Source organism: Mytilus galloprovincialis, chromosome 3 (assembly GCF_965363235.1).
Source record: "Mytilus galloprovincialis chromosome 3, xbMytGall1.hap1.1, whole genome shotgun sequence".
NCBI lineage: Eukaryota > Metazoa > Mollusca > Bivalvia > Mytilida > Mytilidae > Mytilus > Mytilus galloprovincialis.
Genome location: NC_134840.1, coordinates 15,332,271 through 15,358,261, shown reverse-complemented (window position 1 = coordinate 15,358,261; position 25,991 = coordinate 15,332,271). Strand labels below are relative to the sequence as shown.

General features: G+C 31.8%; 1 protein-coding gene across 3 annotated transcripts in view; it reads left to right on the top strand.

Moving 5' to 3' along the window:
• The window catches only part of LOC143067257 (uncharacterized), a 37,522-nt gene extending 16,308 nt beyond the window's left edge, over window positions 1-21,214 (top strand). Inside the window, exons 10-23 of one of the 3 annotated variants that reach the window (XM_076240366.1) lie at window positions 4,332-4,409; window positions 6,386-6,578; window positions 7,462-7,473; window positions 8,314-8,904; window positions 9,260-9,518; window positions 10,835-10,949; window positions 12,863-12,963; window positions 13,555-13,817; window positions 14,226-14,243; window positions 14,938-15,050; window positions 18,870-18,944; window positions 19,875-20,069; window positions 20,530-20,735; window positions 20,968-21,214. In XM_076240366.1, the coding sequence (XP_076096481.1) occupies window positions 4,332-4,409; window positions 6,386-6,578; window positions 7,462-7,473; window positions 8,314-8,904; window positions 9,260-9,518; window positions 10,835-10,949; window positions 12,863-12,963; window positions 13,555-13,817; window positions 14,226-14,243; window positions 14,938-15,050; window positions 18,870-18,944; window positions 19,875-20,069; window positions 20,530-20,735; window positions 20,968-21,099 (2,351 nt within the window). In that variant the 3' untranslated portion in view covers window positions 21,100-21,214. The remainder of the gene's footprint in view (window positions 1-4,331; window positions 4,410-6,385; window positions 6,579-7,461; window positions 7,474-8,313; window positions 8,905-9,259; window positions 9,519-10,834; window positions 10,950-12,862; window positions 12,964-13,554; window positions 13,818-14,225; window positions 14,244-14,937; window positions 15,051-18,869; window positions 18,945-19,874; window positions 20,070-20,529; window positions 20,736-20,967) is intronic. The other 2 variants (XM_076240367.1, XM_076240368.1) reach the window with 2 other exon arrangements.
• The last annotated feature ends 4,777 nt before the right edge of the window (window positions 21,215-25,991 follow it).

Genomic DNA, 25,991 nt, shown 5'->3' with positions numbered 1-25,991 from the left:
ATCTGACATGAGATAATATTGTTTATCAGGTCAAGATCTATCTGCCCTGAAATTTTCAGATGAATCAGACAACCTGTTGTTGGGTTACTGCCCCTGAATTGGTAATTTTAAAGAAATTTTGCTGTTTTTGGTTATTATCTTGAATATTATTATAGATAGAGATAAACTGTAAACAGCAATAATGTTCAGCAAAGTAAGATTTACAAATAAGTCAACATGACGGAAATGGTCAGTTGACCCCTTTAGGAGTTATTGCCCTTTATAGTCAATTTTTAACCATTTTTCGTAAATCTTAGTAATCTTTTACAAAAATCTTCTCCTCTGAAACTACTGGGCCAAATACTTCCAAACTTTAACTGAATGTTCCTTAGGGTATCTAGTTTGTAAATTGTATCCGAAGTTATGATCTATCAACAAACATGGTCGCCATTGCTAAAAATAGAACATAGGGGTCAAATGCAGTTTTTGGCTTATAACTCAAAAACCAAAGCATTTAGAGCAAATCTGACCTTGGGCAGTGTTCCAGCTAGGCTGTTTTCAGAGGGCGCGGCGCCCGCCCTTTTCTGAGTGGCTCCCTGTGCCCTTTTTACAGTTTCCAGGGCGCCCTGCCTTTTTTGAAGATCGATTGCATATTAATTTGCGTATTGATATGATACGCTAATTACTAAATTTTACCTGGGGAAAAGATTATGACTTTGTTTACCACCCCAAGCTAATCAATGGTTACAACTGGTGTCATAATCTGTTGTTATAGGTAATCCGTTTAACGGATGGGTCATTAATGATCATCAACATTAATTCGTTCAAATAGAATCGGTCAGTCGGCAATTATCTTTGAAGAAATGTGCATACAACAACTTGGGCACAATTTGCGATGTTTACCGTAGTTTCATGGAAGAAACGTAATGACAGAAAGTTGGAAAACCATTATAAACTCGTTGAAGACATTGTTTTACTTGTTTTCTGTAAAATAAACAGAAAATTCAGAAGTATTTGTCATTGACTGCCTTCATTTTTGATACGAAAATAACAAAATCGGCCGCCATATTGTGATCATATTTACATCATATTTACGTACTGTTTATAATCCTCCAAAGAAGGAGCACACCCGAATAAAGAAAGATAACTCAATCTGATTTTTTTCCTAGCATTGAGTAACCCATTTACATATTCTAAAATGTGTCTCCATACTTCTTGCTTAAGAATATATATGTTGAGGTATTTATTTTGAGTTATGGGAAAAGTTAAAGAGGGTCTTAGTAGCAGTGTTGGTAGGGTGCCTTGGTCATCTTTTTCTGTATTCTTTATTTTTGATACTATTTTTCACTGTTGCTTTATATCCTAAAATTGTGAATTTACTGAGCACAGCTGTTTTGTGCTGTATTGCCATCAAGCACAGCAGGGGTAGAAAGGTGAAACTGGTAAAATGTGGTAGACCATAGAAACAGTATGAAACAGATCTCCTTTCAAAACATACTGAATATATATAAGTTCAACTGTGCTAAGCAATGATAAAAAAACTTGTGTGACAAGCTGCTTGACAAGTTTTTCAGCCTAAAAAGTAAAAAGATAGAGTTCTATATGGGCTAAAGATGTTGTTCTTGTATAACCTGTGATTCAACGAATAAACACAAATGTTTGATTAACATCTTTTATTAAAATATGCCCTTTTCATATTATGATAATGCGCGTTAAATGCCCTTTTTCAGGATTGGCACCCTGCCCTTTTTAAAACCTAGCTGGAACACTGTTGGGTAATATTGTTTATCAGGTCAAGATCTATCTGCCCTGAAATTTTCAGATGAATCAGACAACCTGTTGTTGGGTTGCTGCCCCTGAATTGATAATTTTAAGGAAATTTTGCTGTTTTTGTTTATTATCTTGAATATAATTATAGATAGAAATAAACTGTAAACAGCAATAATGTTCAGCAAAGTAAGATCTTCAATTAAGTCAATTTGACCAAAATTGTCAATTGACCCCTTAAGAAGTTATTGCCCTTTAAAGACTTTTTTCACAATTTGTTCATCATGTTGACTTACTTTAAAAAATCTTCTCCTTTGAAACTGCTATATCAATTTCAGCCAAACTTAGGCTAAATGAGTTTCAGAGTATCTAGTATAAATTTTATATTTTATTTCCTTGTATGTCAAGAAACATAGCTCCTATGGCTAAAATAGAACATAGGAGAAAATGATTATTTTTTTTGGCTATTGAAGAAAATAGGACGATCCAAAAAACATTTAAATAAATTGAAAAGCCAAAATAATCATTGATGAGAGATTTAACCAAAAAGAATTAAGGTGAGCGATTCAGGCTCTTGAGAGCCTCTTGTTTTTTTTTATAAGAACCAGTGTTTTTTCCTACATATTTAGTGCAATTGTATCTATACAGGTTGCACTATAATAAACCATTCATTCATTTAGCTGGGTAGGTGGGTAACTGGAACCACACATATATTTTTATTTGGCCCAAGAGGAAAAAAATAATTCTGGTACTATAAATGAATTCAGAAAACATAAACAGAAAATACAGTTATCATGGTTATAATTTTATTGTATTCTCAGTTATGAATTCAACAATATAGACACAAAGAATAGGGTTGAAGAGAATATTTTATTCACCAAATAAGGGCCTATAGATAGCATACAAACAATATACAAAATTAATGTAATACATTTTGTTATAAACAATAACATATATAACATAAAGGAAATAGAGCATTGCCACAACCAGAGACAGATAATACATATAATAACTGGCCGTTTGTTTTTACGGGATTTCGCCGAGTTGCCAATCTCTTGTATTATATGTCTCTGCTACAACGCGACAAATTACATTAAAAAAAATACAATTTATTTTTTTACGCCAAATGTGATGCTATCCAAAATTTTTGGGGAGAACACTGATTTGTTTGTTATTTGTACTCTTTATTTGAAATCTCTTAACCAGGGTTTCCGCTGGCAGTCGCCATTTTCGCCATTTGCTAAAAAATAATAATTGTGGCGATTAAAATTTGTCATTGGCGAAAATATATTACGATTTATTTTCAACCATCTTGTTTTTTACTATTTTCGGGTTTCTCAGACTTTACCTGAACGGACAATACTCGGAATTCACCTTGAACTCATTATTTTGACAGAAAATCAATAATCAGCTGATTGCATTTTATAGCTATCGACAACAAAGGACTAATTAATAAAGGTGTTGATTGTATTGTTTGACAAAATGATATGGTTAAATGGCGTCCGTCACATGTCACATAAAGGATTTATTAACCACTTTGCGACGCAGTTGTTTGAAGCAAAATTTAGACGTCTCCTCTCCTTCTTTTAATGATAGTCCAGAAAAGAAAACTGTGACACACGAGTTTCAAGCATAGTTTTACCTCTCAACTTTTTCATTTACAATGGTCTAGAAAAGAAAACTGTTGTTATGAAGAATTCTATTCAAAAGTTTGGCAAGATCTGGGAACAACCCCTTAAATGAGAGTAACCCTTCCTCGTAATGACTACACCTTAAATGAGGGATCAATTTCTAGTAATAAAAACTTTTGTTTTGTTGTAAAAACACTTCTTAGTACAAAAGGGCACATATAATAATTTTGAAGAAACTTTCCCAAAGAACTATACATCTTTCTGGTATTATATGGTTAAAACATGTCCAAGAATTTTGTTATATTCCGGGACTTATATCTTCTTCATTTTTAAAAGTAAGTGGCCCTCTTCTTTTAAAGTTGTTCAAAATATAATAATTTTCCCCCTTTTAAGTTAAAAATAAAGTTCTTCTTTTTAAAAGTAAATGTTGAGTGTTTATTCATTACAATGTAAACTCTAAGATAAGTTTGAGAGAAGAATCATAGACAACAATGGAGCAAACTCATCTTATTTAGGGGGGGAGGGGTGGAAAAAAAAGGAAAATTTTAAACGAAAAATATATATATGTTACTTGGCGAAAAAAATAATAAAGTGGCAAAAATATATTGTTTTGGCGAAAGAGGTGGCGAAAAAAAAATAATTGACCCAGGGGAAACCCTTCCCTTTACACAAAGTGCTTTTTTTATTTGAATGATAGTGAAAATTATTTGTCATAAAAGTATTTTGAATTTTTCTAGTGATAATTATTTGTCATAAAATTATTTTAGAATTTGGAAAATATTGATGCATTTTCAGGTATATATAATCAATTAAAAAAAAAAACATATTGGTATAATTATAAATACAAATAAAACCTTAAAAAAAGTATATAAGAAACTAAGTATACACAGTACCTTTAAGATATCTCCCGCTGCAAACTGAATTCAAATGAATCACTGAATGTTTCTATTTCAGGTCATCCTCCCCCTCCTGCAGAACCTTATAATAGAGGAGGTTACAACAAAGGAGAGAGATATAGAGGTGGACACAGAGGTTTGTTTGTAGCTAATGTAAAAATAAGAAAAGATGGTATGATTGCCAATACACCATATTGCTATTTGGAAATTGACTCAATAAATTGTCCTGTTCGGCCCGAGAATCTGTATCACTTGAAGTATTGATGTCATACAACAATCACTTTTCCATTGTGGCGTCAGATATTTTGTATTATGACGTCAAAATTTTATGGGAGCTTTTGTGATGTCCAGTAATGGCGGACAAATAACAATAAGGTGCAGTGTTCTAGGATTTTTTTGGCACCTTGACTTACCACGGGTAAGATCAATAAAAAAATTACTTACCCACATCTAAAAGTTAAATCCGCCAACCAATGCCGTCCGCTCGCCCTTATGGCCGGGGGTCTGGGGGCCGCTCAAAAAACTTTTATGACATGCTTTAAGTTATATGTTGTGAAGTTTGTCTGAACAAAGCTGGATTCGGATACGATTGAATTTTGTACAAAATTTAAAAAAAAACGATTTCTTACTAAATTTGACAAATATGTTATAGTTATTACTATGTCATTTATTAAGAGCTATAATAAATGCAACTGTAAGTTTATTTTCCTCCGATGACAAGAAAAAAAATCGTTTATGTCCCGATTTAAGCACCAGTTATCAATCCGGATTTTCCGATTTTACCGACACCGTGACCGACTTTTAGAATGATAGGAGAAGAATGTGGTCTCTTTTGCGCTTGATTACACCTAGTAAACGAGTGCTTGAATAAAAGCGCCGATAGACATCGACAAAATCTTCGATCTTTTATCAAAGTTTTTTCTCGTGATTTAATAAAAATAAAAAGCAGATATGGGAAAATTGAAGAGGACCGGGAAATTTCAAGAGTTTTTCGGCTTCCCCGAACTTGAAAATTGACTTACCACCGGGTGACAAAGGCTAAAAAATGACTTACCCGTTGTCCTAATCCACTTACCCCGGGTAACGGGTAATGGGAATCCTAGAACACTGAGGTGTATAAGACAACTCTCTACCAGAGACCAAATGACACACAAGGTTAACAACTAGAGGTTAACGTACAGTCTAAGACAATAAGTAAAACCTACACTGCAAGGCAAGGTATTAATGGCCTTTAAAATGACATATGTAAAACAATTCAAATAAGAAAACTAACAGCCTGATCAACATAGGAACCAAGAAACAAAAAACAAGTATGATATACATCAACAAACAACAACCACTAAAATAACAGCTCTTGCAGATGGTGGCAGTATTAAACATGTTAACCAGGGTGACATCCATCTACCCAAAAAAGGACAAATATATTCTATTTGTTTTGACATTTGATTGTATATAGATATAGGAAGATGTGGTATGAGTGCCAATGAGACAACTCTCGATCCAAATAACAATTTATAAAAGTAAACCACTATAGGTCAAAGTACGGTCTTCAACATGCAGCCTTGGCTCACACTGAACAACAAGCTACATAAAGGGCCCCAAAATTACATAAATTAAAATGATTTTAGAGATTGAATTAAAAGTAATACTACACTGGGACTTATTTTAAAGAGATTTTGATATTCATTTAAACAATATTGTAGAGTTGCAGAATGGTTCACTTCTTTTCTTTGTTTTTATGCCCCATTTATGGGAATTATGTTTTCTAGTCTGTGTGTGCATTCGTCAGTCCATCTGTCCTGCTTAAGATTAAAGTTTTTGGTCAAGGTAGATTTGATGAAAGTGAAGTCCTATCAACTTGAAACTTAGTACACATGTTCCTTTTGATATGATCTTTTTAATTTTAATGCCAATTAAGAGTTCTGACCCCAATTTCACAATCCACAGAACATGGAAAATGATAGTGCGATTTGGGCATCTGTGTAATATGGACACATTCTTGTTATCTTAATAAATTCAAATGTGCAATTTTGTTTATTATGCTTAAATATTGCAATACGTTCTAAACTTTATACTAAATGATCATTGGTTCATTAGATATTTGTTTTGTAGGTGGAAGATTTGATGCGCCACCACCATTACCTCCCCCAGAGAGACCAAGTAGACGGGGGGAGTGGGAGAGAGGGGGAGAAGAATTTTATGTGCCTGATAGACCTGACTGGGGAGACAGACGTGAGGGCCACAGAGACTTCTCACGAGAGGTTGACAGAAGGAATGACAGACCTGATGATAGAAGTGTTGATAGGTAGCTGTCACATATTTAACTTCCTTGTTAGACTATGCTTTGGCTTGATTCTATATTTAACCATCTGTTTCTACTAATAGTCATGTTATTTTCAACTTTATAGAATCTTACTTTTTATTTAACTTCATTAAAGTTCTCAAAACTTGTTTAAGTACAGTGAAGTTAGTGTCTGCAAAGACGATTGACAACTTTATTTAGATTGTTAGATATTCTACCATATTTGTAACTTATTATGGTTAGTGATAACAATTCTTCTGCTTTAAAGGTATTTTGTAAGGTTTTATTGACATAGTACTGATTTGTATTCTGTGTTTGATAAATCTTTAACAGTTTACTTTCCAAGAATGGTACAGTAAAAAAAAACCAACTCCCAAACACATATATTTACAATAATATGTTTGAATACATATATTGCAATTATCAAACAAGTTTTATATTTTTTATAAGAACCATCCTAAATATCATGCAAAGTGTGATTCATTGAAGGAAAGCCTACTTAAAATTATCTTTTTACCATGATCTATTGGGCATTTCTTTGTAAATTTGTGGTAAATTTTGGCCATAAACAGACAGTATGAGAAGAACCATTTCTGATTTCTTAATATGCACCAAATCATTCAATCAAATAACAAAATAAAATTTATACAGGATTTTCTCATGTGAATCACTTTATTTTACATATTGCATGATTGTATTCTGACAGTCTAATATTGAATTGATTTTTACCCTAATATTAACAAGTCTTGAAGTGTATCTGTTTTCACTGTAATTGCATGAGAACTATATGTAAAACATATATCTATCAGTAAGAAAAGACTGAAGAATATCAACCCAATAATATTTGTAGGAAATTGTCAGTTTGTTTTCTGTTTATTATTGACAGTTATGGCTGGTGGTAAGCACGATATTATGTATATTTCCCAAATTAAATCATTCTGTTCATTGTCAAAAAGTGTCCTATGGAATGTTTAGTAATGAATAGGTCACAGCATATATATTTGAGTGTGTACAAGAAAAAAACCAATGAAGTACAGTTTTTGTAAGTTAAACCATGAAATCAATAATATCTTTGCGTACTATTTTGGAAAGAGAAAAAAAGTTGTTTTTAATAAAAGCCATTGAGGTAATTGAAGAGATTACACATTGTTAACTACTACACCTGTATGAAGAGTTTGTATCACCTGAAAAGGAAGTACACACTCAAATAGGTAAGCTGTAAAGGCTGGATATTTGTTGCTTTCAATTTGGCATGCAGTAAAATATGGATGTGATACTAGTATGGTATATATGGTGTGGTCACCCTTCATTGCATGCTCCATCCGTCTTTGTTATGTGTCTAGACAAATTGTAACTTAACAAATACAAGTTATTTAAATGCTTTGGTTTTGGGGATTGTAAATGAGACTACTAAAAATGTTCAGTCTTGATTTGTTTATTTCTTCCAATGGAAAGGGGCACCTTCTATTTTGCTATATTATGAGATAAAATAAAAGGATTTTGTTGTACACATCAGATGTCAAAAAGTGCTCATTTGAAATTATGAAAAAGTTTAATAACTCCTTTTTATCAATGAATTTTTATGCTAATGTTTTGATAGGAATTATTTTTTGGTGCAGCAGAGGCACTGGTAGCTGACATTCAACCGCCAACAATCAATCATTTAATCAAAAAGCACAACTATAGATTTAAAGTAATGATTCATTCTATAAAAAGATATCATAACTGTTTGTTGTAGGTATGATCGATCAAACAGAAGAAATGACAACCGTGATCAATCTAGAGACCAAAGAGATAGGTTTGCTGATATCCACAGACCTGATCCAAGGGAGGGAAGTATGGACAAACCAGATCGTAGAGAACAAGAGTCTTTTAAAAAGCGTGAATTTTCTGCTGATCGTGGCAGGGATTTAGACAAAGATGGTCCAAGAAAGGACAGGAAAATATCTGAAACTAGAGATTTTAATCGCCAAGATAGAAAAGAATCTATAGAAAAAGAAAAAGAAAAGAAAGAAATCCCAGAAAAGGTAACAGATATCAAAGAGAAAGAAAAGGTTGAAAAAGTGAAAGAAACAGAGGACAAAGATGGTAAAAAGGAAAAAGAAAAGGGGGATGTAAAGAAAAATGATAAAGAGAAAAAGAAGAGAACAAAAGCTGAAAAGAAAGCAAGAAAAGAAGAAAAATTGAAAGCAAAACAAAAGAAACTTGAGGATAAGCTGGCCAAAGAAAAAATAAAATCTGAAATTAAAAAGGAACCAATTATTAAAGAAGAAGAAATTAAAAAAGAACCAGAAGAGCCAGTAGAAATTGAAGAGAAAAAAGAAACCAGGTGAAATTTTATATTAAGGAAAATAGCTTTTTTGGACAGTTCAACAAAATTAATAACCAGCTTTTTGTATTGTGATGTTGGATGGGCAGGAAAATGAGTACATAATTTATATTATCAACCTCTCCTTCTGATGAAAATAATAAACTAGCTTTTGAGATTACAACTATAATTTTTCTTATGATTTTAATTGAATGTTAATAATATTCTTTTGACTTTTTCTCTTTTTGTCAAATTTTTAGAATTCAAAAATTGGTATCATATTTGCCATTTATGGCAGACATTTATTTTATTATATTTTAGTGGAAATAAATTATGTTGTAAGAACTATGTGTAATTTATTTTATTTTAATTTTAGGAAAAGAATCTTAAGTGAAGATAGGAGTAAATCATTATCTCCTTCGCCAACGTCTAAACGAGCCAGAGATTCTTCTCCTGCTGTATCAGTTAAGAGTAGACATAGTGTAGGTACTATTGAAAGGGTCAAGGTCAAAGAAGAACCAGAGGTCAAAAGTGAAAAGTCAAAATCTAGGAGTGTGGAATTAGACAAAGATACTATGAGTGAAAAGTCACATGGTTCTGAAAGGAGACCAGAAAGGAAACAGAAGGAAACTAGTGTATGTATTACTTAATGTCAAATTGTTGATCAACAAGGCCATTCAATAATGACATTGAGTGTTTTGTTTGGTAGATCTCTTGTCATAAATTAAAAGGCCTGTGTGAGCTAATTCCAATATTTAGCATAGGTAACTGTTTTCTTTTAACTTTTCACGTATTCATGATACCCGATGCACATTCATGGAAAGTTAACACAAAATATCCTCATTTTGTAATGATTGTTGGACAAAATACATTGCCAACAACTACAATCTTCAACAGATCAAATGTTCAATTAACTTTAGGTAAATATAAATACCAAGACCTATGAAAATTATGTTTCATTGTGCACAAAAAAAATTATCCCCGGCTTAGTATATTTCTAGGATATTGATTGGCTAATGCACGTTGTTACAAAACCCATAGCCCCTGAGTGTTGCTAACCCATATCCCTGAAAGTTGCTAACCATTATCCCGGGAAACTTCACACAAGTTTTCCTTAGTTCCATGATTGCTCCTTGTGAAATATTGAATGCTGTAGATTATCCATGATGTTTGTAATTAAATATTTAATTTATTAACAATTTTGTCATATTATGCCGATCATTTACACTCATTTCATTAAATGCATCATTTGACTGCCACATTTTCAAGGAATGGGACTACTGACCTAGCTATGCAGATGGCCCACGTTGACGCACACCATCTATGACGTAACTCTCACAACATTGAGCGCCAAATTTGACTCAATCCAGTTTTTCTGTCTCCTTATTAAAAACGTCTTATATTTGACTACCTGTAGGGTTCTACCAAAGGTAGTACCCTACACCCCGTAAAAAATATGTAAAATTTCCAAATTTCAATAAAACTTTTATAGATAATGAAAAAAACGTTGTTTTCACGTTACACTTTGTACCCAAATTTCCATAAAACTTGCACGATTCGGACTAAGACTGGGGATAAATTCGTTACCTACGTTCATATCCGTAGATATGGATATTTTAACACCCTGAAGTACCCCAGTACACCATGAGGCGTAGCAGACTTTGCTTTATTTTTTAATACGTGGTTATCAAGTTGATGACTTCTGTATATTGGTGTAAATACCTGCTTCAGAGATTTTATTTAAGTTCTTGTAGGTTTCATATTGTTTTTGTTTTAAATTTTCAGTTATGAATTATTTTCAGTTATGAATTATTTTCAGTTTTGAATTAGAAAAAAAATCTTAATCATCAACTTTCTGATGAGACTATTCTTTTTCACATTTAGTTTAATCATCATTACTCAAGCTGAATGTGTATTTCAAGTTTTAAAGTATTTTAGCACTCTTTTTTAGCCTGTCCCACCTGTTCCAGTAGAAGAGATAAAAGAACAGAAGAAAAAGAAAAGATCCCGATCCCCTGCAGGAGAGGAGGAATACAAGAGGAGGAGGACTGAGGAGAGAGATAGGGGTAAGTATTAATACCAAGGAATACATAGATTTCTCTGGAATTTGTAGTAATTATCTAATATTCTCAATCTGTATATATATAAAAAGAGAAGATGTGGTATGATTGCCAATGAGACAACTCTCCACAAGAGACCAAAATGACACAGAAATTAACAACTATAAATCACTGTAAGGCCTTCAACAATGAGCAAAGCCCATACATGGGACAGGCACATACGTACATAGTGTGGGTTGGTTAAACATGTTAGTGGGATCCCAACCCTCCCCCTAACCTGGAACAGTGGTATAACAGTACAACATTAGAACGAACTATAAAAATCAGTTGAAAAAGGCTTAACTCATCAGATGGACAAAATACAAGTGGACGTGGCCAGGTATATATGTCTGTATCAGATAATGGTGGACCTATTCTGGCTTGATAGAGGGGCATCAAGTTTTATCTTTGTCCATGTGTACATACATACGTACATTTCAAAATTAGTTAAGGTTCTTTTACTTACTTTGCTGTAACCAATTGTAATAAAACTTATACACAATAACCATAAAACACAGATCAAGTTTGAATTTGGGCTGCATCATTTTTGCTGTTCTTGAGTTATGCCCCTTTATAACATTATTTGCAAGCAGGGGCATCATCTGTGTCCATCTGTATCCTATGGACACATTCAGGATTCAGCATTTATTTGTATTATATAACAGTCAGGAGCCTGTTTGTGAATTTTCTATTTTTTCTTTTTACAACAGAAGCTTCTTTTTTATTTTTCAGTCACTATTTATGAAGTTGTGGAATAAAGATTATACAATAAGTTTCAAACAGCATGTTAACCCTGTCCTATTTTGTGACTTTTTTTTCTTACTGACTAAAAGGGTAGTAATGGTTGTTTTGTTGCAACATTAGGCAGTTGGTTATAAGACACTGGTTTCTCTTTTTATGCCCCATTTATGGGCATTATGTTTTCTGGTCTGTGCGTCCGTTCGTCCGTCCGTTCGTCCATCCGTCCGTTCGTCCGTCCGTTCGTTCGTCCGTCCGTCTGTCCCGCTTCAGGTTAAAGTTTTTGGTCGAGGTAGTTTTTGATGAAGTTGAAGTCTAATCAACTTGAAACTTAGTACATATGTTCTGTATGATATGATCTTTCTAATTTTAATTCCAAATTAGAGATTTAACCCCATTTTCACGGTCCACTGAACATAGAAAATGATAGTGCGGATGGGGCATCCGTGTACTGGGGACACATTCTTGTTATCTATATTATGCCCCATTTATGGGCATTATGTTTTCTGGTCTGTGCGTCCGTTCGTCCGTCCGTTCGTCCGTCTGTTCGTTCGTCCGTCCGTTCGTTCGTCCGTCTGTCCCGCTTCAGGTTAAAGTTTTTGGTCGAGGTAGTTTTTGATGAAGTTGAAGTCTAATCAACTTGAAACTTAGTACATATGTTCTGTATGATATGATCTTTCTAACTTTAATTCCAAATTAGAGATTTAACCCCATTTTCACGGTCCACTGTACATAGAAAATGATAGTGCGGATGGGGCATCCGTGTACTGGGGACACATTCTTGTTATCTATAATATTCTTCATCAGAATCCTATTTTTTAACCTAAGCCGAGTTTGCTTGCCAATGGTTTACAAAAAGGACAATGACTGTGTATGATGGACTTATACAACATATTTATATTTTATTAAAATTTTCGGATTTTCAAGATTCCAAGCATAATATTATTACAATTTTAAAAATGAAGGAGGACGAAACACTATGTATGACTAACAAAAGCTTGCATTCTGTCAGTTTTATGCCTGTTGCATGAACTCTGTTTTCTGCACCAACAACATTTAAAGAATTGTACCCACGCATTGTTACAATAATTTAACAGTATTATTTTGTCATATATCTTATTGTGTATATAATTGTTTTACAGTAAGAAAGTTGAGAGGAAGTGTTGATGAAGAAGGGGGAAGATATAGTAGTTTTTCAGATGATTCTGCAGATGTTATCCTTAAACAGGGGGAACCCCAGCAGGTTTGTTAACTTTTTAGTTTTAATTCATTAACTTTCAACTGGTGGCCATTGATGAGGGGGGATAGGACCTTTATCGGGACTCCGGGATCGGGTGTTTTTAAGCTCGGGATTTCGGGATTGACCCTTTCGGGATCCGGGAATCCTTTTTTTCGGATTTCGGGATGTCGGGATTTGCTTTATTTAAATTCGGGACCTCGGGATTTCGTTTTTTCAAGTCCGGGATTTCGGGATCAAGACCCCTCCTATCCCCCCTCATTGATGCTTTAATTTATAGTTGATAGACATCAATAGGTTATAACTTTTGAAAAAAAATATTGTTCAATGTTACAAATTGTCAATGTTTCAACTAAATTAGAGCAGTAAATGATTTGTAATGTAAAACATCAGAGGTTTCAGCCAAATTGATCATTTATTTTTAAAAAGGTTTCAATGAAAACAAGGTATTCATAAACTATATGTATTCAAATAATTCTATTTTAGCTACCAATATGCCACAATTTATTAGAAAATGTAGAATGTCTAAATTTCTCTAGTTTACCATATCTTGAATAAAAGAACTTTGATATAATATTATAATTGTGTAAATTATAGACTGGATCTGCTATTCCTGAACATGTTTTACGTGAGGGAGGTAGACGTAGAAGGAGTAGGAGCCGCAGTAGTTATGGTAGCAGACACAGTCATCATGACAGCAAAGTCAGAAGGTCAGATAGCAGCAGATACAGAGACAGAAGGTCAAGGTCAAGAAGTCCACAGAGAAGTGGAGAGAGGGAGAGAAGAAGTAGAGGAGATAGTGAAAGAGGCAGAGACCGTGACAGAGGAAGAGACAGGGATAGAGAGAGAGAACAAACCAGGTATTTTATAATGTAATTTTGTTAACAATAGATTGCCTTCTTCAATAATAAATGTTGAGCTCACTGGTCAACTCTTAGTTATGAGAACTAAATATATGAATATATATTATCAATATGCAAATATAAAGATTTAAGTTAATTGTGGTGCAGCTTTAAATACTTAAATAGAATTTAATTATAAATGTAATTATCAATATAAAGATGGAACTGGTTGAGGAAAGCTAGTTTATAGTCTGATGTTTGGCTGTATGGCAGGGAAAGAGGTATCATATTATATGTAATCAATTCATCAATTTCCAATGCAGAACCTTAAAAAAACTTCAGAGAAAGATGCACCTATAATGAAGCTGTACCTGTCATTATGGAATTTTCACCTATTTTCCAGACTAAAATTTTTCCTTTTTTCAGCAAAATTTACAAAAGATGGTAACTATTTTATGTAATGAAATCCTCCCTCCATTGTCAACCTAGATCTCAGAAACAGATTGATTGCACACATACTGAAACAGTGCACCAGCTATTATTGAATAGCATGTCTGTTGATTTGCTAATATAGTTAATTAATTTAAGAAATCTTATAAACCTTTGTAGCAAATCAGTTAATTTGAGTAAGAATTATTCCTAAGCTTTCTTGTTCTTGCTTTGTTTTATTCAAAGTACTGATGTTTTTTTTTAAACATGTTCATCCCATAAAAAAACAACAACAAAAAATGAGTTGTAAATTATTTAGATTTGTATATATCACATATCAACATCCTAAACCTGTTTTGCACTTCTATTGACTGCCAACTTCCTTGGATGCTGAAAAAAATTAAAAAAAAATTACTACTTCTATTTGTAATTTTCCAACAGAACATTTTATAGTGAAATGAATTCAATGTATTCATTGTGTTTATTTGGAAAGATTGATTAACAATAATAAGAATAATAAAAAGAAGAAATTATAATTTTGATTGATGTACTTATGGTAAGTCAATGATATTTAGTATGTTGTTATATCAACATCAGTACATTTTATTTCTGTAGCAATATGTCAGTGGCAACAGTTAGTGTTCTGAATTTAAAGATAAATTGTGGACTAAAATTTGATAGCCATATTAAATGTAAATGTCATTTGTAGGCCTAGATCTGAATCTGACACCAGAGGCCAAGGTAGAGAAGAACCAAGCAGCAGTAAGATAGATGTAAAATCAGAAGAAATAAAACCTGAGGTTAAAGAAGAATCTGGTGCAGGTAAGGCACAACCTTTGGGGATGTTAATAATAAAGATGGTAATAGCATTGGATATGTACCTTATAAAACATGTCCTCTTAACAAAAGGGCTTAATAGTAAATCTAGGATTTTCTGGACATCATTTGATATAATATTTAAGGAACATATATTGAGTTGCAGCTTTTTGATTTAAGCATTCACATTCTCCTAAAAAATTGCTTCTATGTCTGGCTTACTTATATGAAGAGTTCCTTCCTTGGATGGAAAGTATGGTTTCTTAGTCATCAAATAAAGCTCCTCTACAAATACAGACAATTTGAAAGTGATTGAAGATAATTAGAAAAATGTAAATTTTCAGGGAAGTCAGGAATAAATAATGAGTGATTTTACTTTGGTCATCATTAAGTTTACATGATTAGGTCAGTCTCTAATAAACTTAATACAATTGATCATTGATAATGTTAAGTTTACATGATTAGGTCAGTCTCTAATAAACTTAATACAATTGATCATTGTTAATGTTAAGTTTACATGATTAGGTCAGTCTCTAATAAACTTAATACAATTGATCATTGTTAATGTTAAGTTTACATGATTAGGTCAGTCTCTAATAAACTTAATACAATTGATCATTGTTAATGTTAAGTTTACATGATTAGGTCAGTCTCTAATAAACTTAATACAATTGATCATTGATAATGTTAAGTTTACATGATTAGGTCAGTCTTTAATAAACTTAATATAATTGATCATTGATAATGTTAAAGGGAAACTTCGCAAAAAAATCAAAAATTGATATTATGTCCATTCTGTATAAAAATTCTCAAATTTATAGATATTAAAGTTTTATTCCGCTAGATAAGAGAACACCATCGATTTTAAATTTTGAGTATCAATTCTCTGCGTACCGCCATTTTGTCATCTTCTACGATTAAAAATCACGATATGTCTATAAACCACAAAGGACCAAAACTACAGTAACCGATGTAGTCGTAATTGCGTGTCGATATCTTGTCAATCGTACGGTTGTTTTATCTGACTAACTAACTTGATACGGAAAATGTTCTTATTTTTTTTAAATAACCATAATCTGTTATTTCTGAACTGTTAATATTGGAATTAGTTAAAAAGTAAAAGTTCAAATCTTAAATAAGTGTTCCGTGAAAATTGTTTTCGAAAATCTAATTCGTTCATATGATAATTCTTTAAAGTAATAAACTTTATTCAAATAAATTCGGATCTTCCCTCATCTGATCACCAGCATGACTAAAGTTATTACTCCCAAAGGTATTGTGAGGGGTGTGAGGTGACACGTCCAGGTATTCAAGCGATTTCCTGTCGGGCTTGCAAGTTCATGCATCGTTTCACTTCTGTAGGTATTGATCAGTGTACACGGCCGATAACTTATAACTTTCCATTTTGAACTATCAGGTGTATAATATACATCTCTGTCTTGCGTGTCCGAAAGTGATATAATATACTAGTCATTACTTAACTCATACGCTTGTTTATAAATAACATTTCTAGTGTAAAGAATATTATTTATAAAAATATAAATAATACCCCAAAAAAAATATTTGAAGAAATAAAAATCTATTTACATATTTTTTCCAAGGGTTAATTTGGGATAATGTAATATATGCTCGTTGTCAATAGTAAAGGTCAAATTTGAACATACCAGAAATATTGATTTAAAAAATGTATGCACTTGACGATTCGTTTATACGCCTGGATAGAAAGTTACGGAACTATAGCGCAATTTAAAATATATACATGTATACATTGAACATAAGAAAGAAACATACATTTTGTGTAAATTGGGGTAAAGGTTTTGTAAATAGACTAATCCATGTATGCCAACAGTATGTAATCAACGAATTCGATGGACTATTGTATACCAAAAAGAAGAAGAAGAGAAGAAGAGAACCAATTTGATTTAAATATAGGTCGATATATAACTTGCTTTAGTTTATCGAAGTTATGAACATAGTAAAATCACAGATTTATATTTCAATTAGATTGTTCTCGAATAAAGGAAGAAACTCGTCATCATCACAATTGTTCCGACATTCTTGTAATATATATGCAACTGGACGTACACTAATATTCCCCAAGGGATGTGAATATTTTCTAGGAAAACTATTGAGTATTAAAGTTTCAAATCAAAATCTGCCTCTCTTGACGGACTGGAACCACTGTTAGTACTATCATTCTCCGAACAAGACATTTTTAGTTATGATTTTATGATTAGTTTTTGGACCATATATACACTGTCCTATAGAAACAAGCACGCACAAATCATAAGAGAAAAATATGTGAGTAAAAGTAAATTGAATTATCAAAGTTAATATCCTTTGGTCTCGAATGTATGTTAACTAATTAATGTGTTTTTATAGGCTAGCTCAAATCCTCATCCAAATAATATAATCTATATGTAATAATCGTTTCCTACCACACCGAGATTTAATGTCAAGCGTTAGACACATTTTAGGTACTAATTAAGTAATTAAATGAACAATAGATAACAATGATTAATCATAAATGTGCAAAGATTTAAAAAAAAAAAAGAAAGATAAAAAAAAAAAGTATTTTTTCTTTATTCGTACATATTATATTCCGCTTCGGTAGAGTTATCTTCAGATAGTTTCAGATATTAATTAATACATGGGTTCCAAAAGTCTAAATGTGAGTGTTCATGTAAACTTTTTTGCCTAATAAAGACAATCAAAATGCTTTTGGTAAAGCTATTTCTAATTTCTAAGTTCCCCTTTTTTATGAGACATAAATTAAGAACAAGACGTGTATATCATTTCATTCTGAAACATGAATTAAGTTTCCCGTCTTTAACAGATTTTTTTTATTTCTTAGTAAATTAATTTATTTGAATTCAAATAAATAATATCACCAAATATAATTAAATAAATCCACGGCGATCTATTTTCGTTTGTCACCAACTTGAATATGTATTTTAAATGTGTGTATTAAATGCTCCCTTGTTTTATAATCCACTGATCCGAATAGACAGTCACACCTGGCAAGGTGTGCCCTAGAGGCGTGGTTAAATACCGAAGTGCAAATAACAATTTACCTTTCAACAATTAAGCCATCTACGAGTATTGCCACAGAACCGTGAATACACACATCGTATAAATTAACCTAGTCATAGCAGAGACAGTAAAAGGTCAATAAGAGTACACCAACATATTGTCTTTACAGATTATTGTACTTTAATTTGTTCACCTTATCAGTCCGAAAATGCATTAATTAACAATAAATTTATAACTTTTTGTGTTGTCTAATAAAACTATCTCATGAATGTGTACAATTGCACGTCTGTGCGTTTTATCTTCTTATTATCGGCTGGTTATTAGATAAAGCACAAGTCATCGGCGCGCTTACGATTACGTTAAAATATGATTAAAAACCAAGACTTTTAATGATTGTATTTTAAATCCCGGCATGCAAAAACCAGGAGAAAACGTCACGACCTACAGGAAGTTGTTAATATTTTTTCATTAATTATTGAATTTCTCCTTTATTACTGCACACATAGCGATAAAACTTTGTGAATATATTTATTATGTCATAATGAACATATTTAAACCATAAGTAAAAAATCGCGAATTTTCCCTTTAAGTTTACATGATTAGGTCAGTCTCTAATAAACTTAATACAATTGATCATTGTTAATGTTAAGTTTACATGATTAGGTCAGTCTCTAATAAACTTAATATAATTGATCATTGATAATGTTATGTTTCTGTTTTACCTATAGTAGTACCTTCATTTTAAAGGCTTTCCACAAAATTAACATCAATTGCTTTGTTTTGTCATTTCAGAATCAGAAGATGACTTATCTTTAAGCTCAATTTCCAGTGATGAAGAGTTTGAGGCAGATCATGATAAGAAGCATAGTAAGTTAGAGTCAAGACTCAGTGAATTTGATGTTGGGGTTTGGGTCATCCAATTTTACTTTACAATCATGTGAATACTCGGGGTATAGCAATCTAAGTGAATCAACTGTATGTGATAGTTTTGTCAATTACTTCCAAAGAATCAGTGGTTTCAAAACATATACAATCAGTTCCTTCAGCTAATATAAATGAGTGTTATAAAATTGTTTAAATGTATAAAAAGTGACATAAAACCTTACATACATAAATCTGCAGATTAAACCACTGAGCTTGTACATTTACATAGTCATCCTGTTAACTATTTGATTATCACTGTAGCCTATACAAACACAAACCTATCTGTAGAAACCTAAATTTAGTATCATTAACCTGAACATGGTCATTTAATGCAAAGTAGTATATACCAATTGTAGCATATAAATCATCCATTGATATGAATATCTGATTGTACATTCTTTAATGTACCAATTTTTTAAAACTCTAAACACATTGATGTACTGATACCAAATCTAAAACCTCTGCTGTGGCTGTGTTAATAGCAAATCTTTGGTGGTTTCTGTTTATTTACAATTAGTCTAAGAGATTGACTTATTGTAAAGAGACTTACTTATTGTTTTTGACATGTTTATAGCCTGTTGATATTATTTTTGTGTTAGGTGTCAGGTTGATTTATCATTGATTTATACATGTACTCCAAATATCCTTTTCCTTTTATTTATACATATCTTCAAAATTACCATAATAATACAGGTTTACCAAGTACAAATATAGAATTTAAAATGGATGACACTATACAGAATTCTTGCTAGAAGTTTATACTTCATCTTTTCCTTTAAGATATTTTGTTTACAAACTAACAATGTTGTACACCGTTCAAAAACAAGTATTCACAGAAACAATTTATGATATACATGTAATGATATTTTTCAGGTATAGATGCCCTAGATATTGACTGGGCAAGCTTACAACAAGATGTGAGGCCTAAACCTCCTGTCACAGGTTCTGCTCTCAACAGGTTCAAAGCTAGTAATGTTTTTGCCCAGATAGGTGTGTCCAAACAGTATGCTGGAGAAGAACTCTTTAATAAAATACAAAATGAATGCATTAAACAGGAAGATAGCACAGGTAAGCAAATCAAGATTTATTTCAGAATTTCAAACACATTTTATTTATTTATAAACAGAAACTTGATTATGCTCTTCTATTATTAAAAATTAAATATGTTCACTTTGTACTAGGGAAGTCATAGACAGACAAAAAGATTTAGGTCAACTTCGTTCTAGGGCAGTTGTAGATAGACTCAATGGTTCGAGAAGAAATATTTTGTCTATTTTTAAAGCCAACATGGAAATTTACTTTTACAGCTGTAAGCAAGAGACACAGGGTTCCATGTAACCCTTCACAAACTTTTATTAAACCAACTGTGGACAGAAGTTTTCATCTGTATATATAATGAGTTTGGGGTTTACTTTTTTACACAACATTGCATTTGAAGATATATATTAGACATATATATACTGGTACCCTAAAATTATTAACTAGGTTTAAAATACTACAATCATTGACATTAATTGGTCTCTTTCAGATGTTACTACAACTGAAGAAAAGACAGAAGATGTGAAACCAGACAATAAATTTAGATTTAAAAGTGATATTGCTGTATTCCATTCCTCAATTACAAGTAAAAACCAACAAAGGAAGAACTTACTACGCAATATAGGACCATTTAGACGAGCTTTATGTGCAAGACGAGACCTTGAAATAAGACGTCAGCTGTGTAAAGTTGACAAGGTAACTTGTTTAGATTTGTATTATATGTTTGTAAATAATTAAAATTATCATTCTACTAAGAAATCTGGCTGTTAAGTTCTTTTACACAAATGTTCGTTCTAATGGATAACATTTTCTTTTTCCAACATTTGATATCCTTTATTTCTTATAAAATGATTAAGTTATACTTTTTCAGATTGTTGATAATTTTCTTTGGTTTAATAATCTTTAATAATTGATTTTTACTTTTCAGACTATGGACCATATTCATTCCTATCCAGCTCATCCAATTGACCAAGAGTTATACAAACTTAGTGTTCAATTATTTAGACAATCTTGTCCTGAAAAACCAGAACAAATTAAACAGGAAGTGACTAGTTCATAAAGGATGACGAATTATTATATATTCATAAACAATCATTTGAAAACATAATTAAATCATTTGTTTATCAGTAATCTGTGTGAATGTGGTATGATATCATTAAATATTTTATGGCATACTTCATTCTTTATATTGTGTGGAAGTAGCATATGCTGTATAACATGTCATTGCTCAGTGTTTTTATATTGTTAAAATTAATCAAATAGCATTAGGTCAATAAATACGGTATAACTGGACATTTTTGTGGTTATCAAATGTTCACATTAATTCATGGTCAACAGCAGATTACAAAAACTGAAACCTGTACATTATTATGTCCAGAATGGCAGAACTTACTTTGAATTTCTAATTATATAAATCAAGTGATTTTCTTAAGATTTATTGAAGTGATCACAGACTTTTCACTATATTGAAATTTTAAAACTGTTTTGACATTTTATGTAGTAAAATGAAGTCTTTTATTATCTTATTTTATTTATAGTCTGACATTAAGCTTTAATTTCTGGTTGATTGATTGTACTATCTTTATTCTTTGTAATGGGCCATTGTGGCATTCCAATAAAAGCTTGTACATTTTGTTATTTTGGTAATGTTTGTAAAAAATTACAAAAATGAGTATTGCAAGAAAAATGCACACTTTAGGTACCCAAAGCTCAAAAATTCTGTTCTGCAAAAATATCCAGTTATGCAGTATCAACATGCTTATTGGTGATTTGTATCAACAGTTTGTGTCAATTTTAACTCTGTATGACTGTCTTTACACACTCAATTCTATTTTTCATGGGCATCAATTGTAACTGGTGGAGAAAATATTATATTTTCTTTGATACTTGATTTCACTGTTTACAAATTCTTAGTACAATATTATATAAGAAGATGTGGTATGATTTCCAATGAGACAACTTTCCACCAGAGTACAAATGAAGTGGATGTTAGCAATTATAGCCAATACAAGCCGATATGAAATTTGTATATTATTTTTATTTTGAAAATGGCCTGAGTTAATGTGCCAGAATAATAATAAAAATGGTAGGAATACACCTTATCGCTATTCCCGGCTGACCCGAGAATCTGTCCCGCTTGAACTATTGACTTCATACAACAATCCCTTTTCCATTGTGGCGTCAGATATTTTGTATTATGACTTCAACATTTTATGTGAACCTTTGTGATGTCCAGTAATGGTGGACAAATAGCGATAAGGTGTATTGTTTCTTGATGGAACCATCTGACATTTCTACAAACACTGTAATGTGTATCAAGTTAGGTATTCATGGTAACCTTTCAAGAGTTATGCCCTTGAATTTTCTAAAAGTTTTAAATAAGGGTTAATTGATAATGTTTGTTTGCTTTGACTTATGGCATAGTGTTTGTAATATAACTTTTAACTTTTAACTGCAGTTCAAATTAAAAACTCTAGTATAGCATTTATAGAAGTTATAATCAGAGAACTCTGATACTTTTTATTCAACAGTTAATAATTAGTTGTATCTGTTGGAAGACATCTGTTTAAAAAAAAAATTGAAAGCTTGATCCTGGTCCATCAATACTGTATAGTTTTAAGGTACAGAAAAGCAACACCTGTAGCACCTGAAAATCCCCCCAAAAAATCCCATCCAAAATTACATATCAATAAAATATGCCCACAAAGGCTTGATTTTGATGTAGTTCCTGAGAAAATGGGATGACATTTCTTCATGGCCATTGTAAGAATGTACAAGTTGTTGATGTGTTATATATTTGTTTTTTCATTCATTTTTTGTACATAAATAAGGCCGTTAGTTTTCTGGTTTGAATTTTTTTTTACATCTGTCATTTAAGGGCCTTTGATAGCTGACAATGCAAATGGGCTTTGCTCATTGTTGAAGGACATACTGTCACCTATAGTTGTTAATTTCTGTGTCATTTGGTCTCTTGTGGAGATTTGTCTCATTGGCAATCATACCACATCTTCTTTTATAAGTATTTGGTTAACAGACAGATGTTTTATTAACTGAACCTTCTTTCTGATCTCTTTGAAGGCATTATTCTTCATGGTCCGAGAAAAACACATCTTTGCTAATACCTAATAAGAAACCTATCTGTATAGTTATTTTTTCACTACACTCCTTCTTGGTAACTCTTTGAAACGAAGAAGGTAGGCAAATCATCTCAAAAGAAAAGTGTATTAAAGGTCAGTTATTAGATATAAATAGATGTGGTATGAGTGCCAATGAGACAACTCTCCATCCAAGTCAAAATTTGTAAGAGCATTATAGGTCAAAGTACAGTCTTCAATACAGAGCCTAGGCTCACACCGAACAGCAAGCTATAAAGGTGTGTAAAACCATTCAACTAACGGTCTATTCTATATAAAAGACAAAAAAGAGAAACACTTATATACCCCATCAACAACAACAACTACTGAACATCAGGTTCCTGACTTAGGATAGGTGCAAACAAATGCAGCAGGTTTTAACCATTAATGTTGATAAAAGGAATTATCTTCTGATAGACTGGCAAAAATAGCAAAGAAGACAACAGACCAATACAATTATAAAACACTATAACTATTATCTAAAAATGCATACTTAATGTGTTATTCCTCATTTAAAAACCTTGTCTAACAATGCATATCAAGGTAAAGCATGCTCACATATTTCAAAAGCTCTTATCTTTATAAAAGCACTGAAAATGCCAAACTTAGCAATTGTGTGTAAGTGTATATAAGAACACATATTCTATTCAGTGAACAGAAGGTTGTAATGCAATGAATATGTAAATGTGTCACATGGCATTGCATGCTCACATCAAGCTTGTTTCCAAATTTCAAAAGACTAATTTGTATTTCCTGAGAAAAGAGCCACAAATATTTCACAGAACTGGATTGACAAACATGATTTTATATTTTTCAGTAAACAATATTAGATGAAAGAGTGTACTTGTTGAGCTTGCAACTTTTATCGCAGAAATCTCGGCAAAGGGATAGTGATCCTGCAGCGTTTTCTAACTTCTTAAAAGCTCAATATTTTAGAAGGTGGAAGACTTGGATGGTTCATACTTTGTATATAGATGCTTTATATTATCGAGTTTCTGTCTGTCACATAGCCAATGTCCTTGACCTCATTTCATGGTTCATTGACTACTTGAAAAAAAAGTAAGCATTGTTTTAATGTTAATTTTTCTCTTATATGAGTAAAAGGATAACTATGTTTGGTATATCCTCATGCCTGTCAGACAGTTTTCACTTAACCTCGACTTCATTTCATGGATCAGTGAACAAGGTTAAGTTTTGGTGGTCATAAAGTCCATGTCTCATTACTACAAGCAATAGGTCAACTATATTTGTTCTGTGGAAGCATTGTAAGCTGTACAAGTCTTCCTGGCATGATTCATCTGACCTTGACCTCATTGATGGTTCAGTTGTCAAAGTTAAGCTTTTAGTTTTCTAATACTATATGCAATAGGTCTACTATATTTTGTGTATGAAAATTTTTATGATGTAAATGTCAGTTTCACAGGATTTATTTGACCTTGACCTCATTTTAACAGTTCATTGCTCAGTGTCAAGTTTTTGAGTTTTGGTCTGTTTTTCTTAAAACTATAAGCAATATGTCAACATTATTTGTTTAATGAAAGGATTGTAAGCTGTACAATTCTGCCAGGCATTGTTCATCTGACCTTGACCTATTTTTCATGGTTCATTAATCAATGTTTAGTTTTTCTTGGTCAAGTCTGTTTCATAGAAATAACAAGCAATAGGTCAACTATATTTAGTGAATTGAAGGATTGTAAGGTATACATGCATTTCTCCTTTAGTTCATATGACCTTGGCCTCATTTTTCTTATGTGATAGTTGTAGTAAAGCTTTATATTTAGGACTATCAACAAAATAGCAATGGTTAGTACATTGTAAAGAAGATCAGACATTCCAGTGTGTTTTTTGAATATCATGGAAATACAAATTCTAAAGTAAATCAGATCCCATAATATTTAACAGAGAATTTTTAATTTGTTTGTGAGCTAATTAGAAAAAAATATGACCTCCATGTAAATTGCTTTCTTGTGGTTAGTTGTCTCTTTGGCTATTATACCATATCTTCCTTTTTCTTAAAGTGAGCTAAAAAGAAAAGAATTTTTTTTTGGCTTTTTTATTTATAAAAACTAAAGACATATATACAAAACAGGACAACACACAGATTAAATTACAAGATTAAAATACATTAGTACAAAAGCTTTCAAGCTGAGCATTTAAAATGCTTTTTAAAATTGGTATAATGCTACAAAAGTTTATTGCATTTTTACAATGATTTATGAATTACATGTATTATAACTTAACAACTATGAATCAATATCCTTGTAATGATTATGTAATTAAATTACGTTTCAGGAGAAATTGGGTGTTTCTATTTATTTTCTAAGAAACTGAATATTAAATTTAATTTAAGGCAGGAATGGATTATTGATCTCAAGATATATCAAAACTAAACTTAATAATAATCCCCATGTCTTTGCATGTAATTTTGTTCACTTTAATTCATTTGATTTTTTTTAAAGGTAAATTGTAGTATAAACTGCCCTTAGAAGTTAGGAATGCTTTGCTAACCAACACTAAAGAAAAAATGAACTACATACATTTGTAGTTTAAAATATATAATAGCAATCAAAACTTTTCTTGGTGATTATTTCTCTATAAAACTATAAAATCAACAAATCACAACTTGTGCATCATGTCCTTCACCAATACTGTAGAAATTAGTTAAAAATAAATCATATAGCAAATCTTGGGTTATAAATACGCTCTTACCAATGTATATGTTGTGTACAAGTTGTAATGTTGTACAAATTATAATTTGTACAGAATTTTTGTACAAGTTATCAGTGTTTAATGACCTGCTGAACAAATGGATGATGCG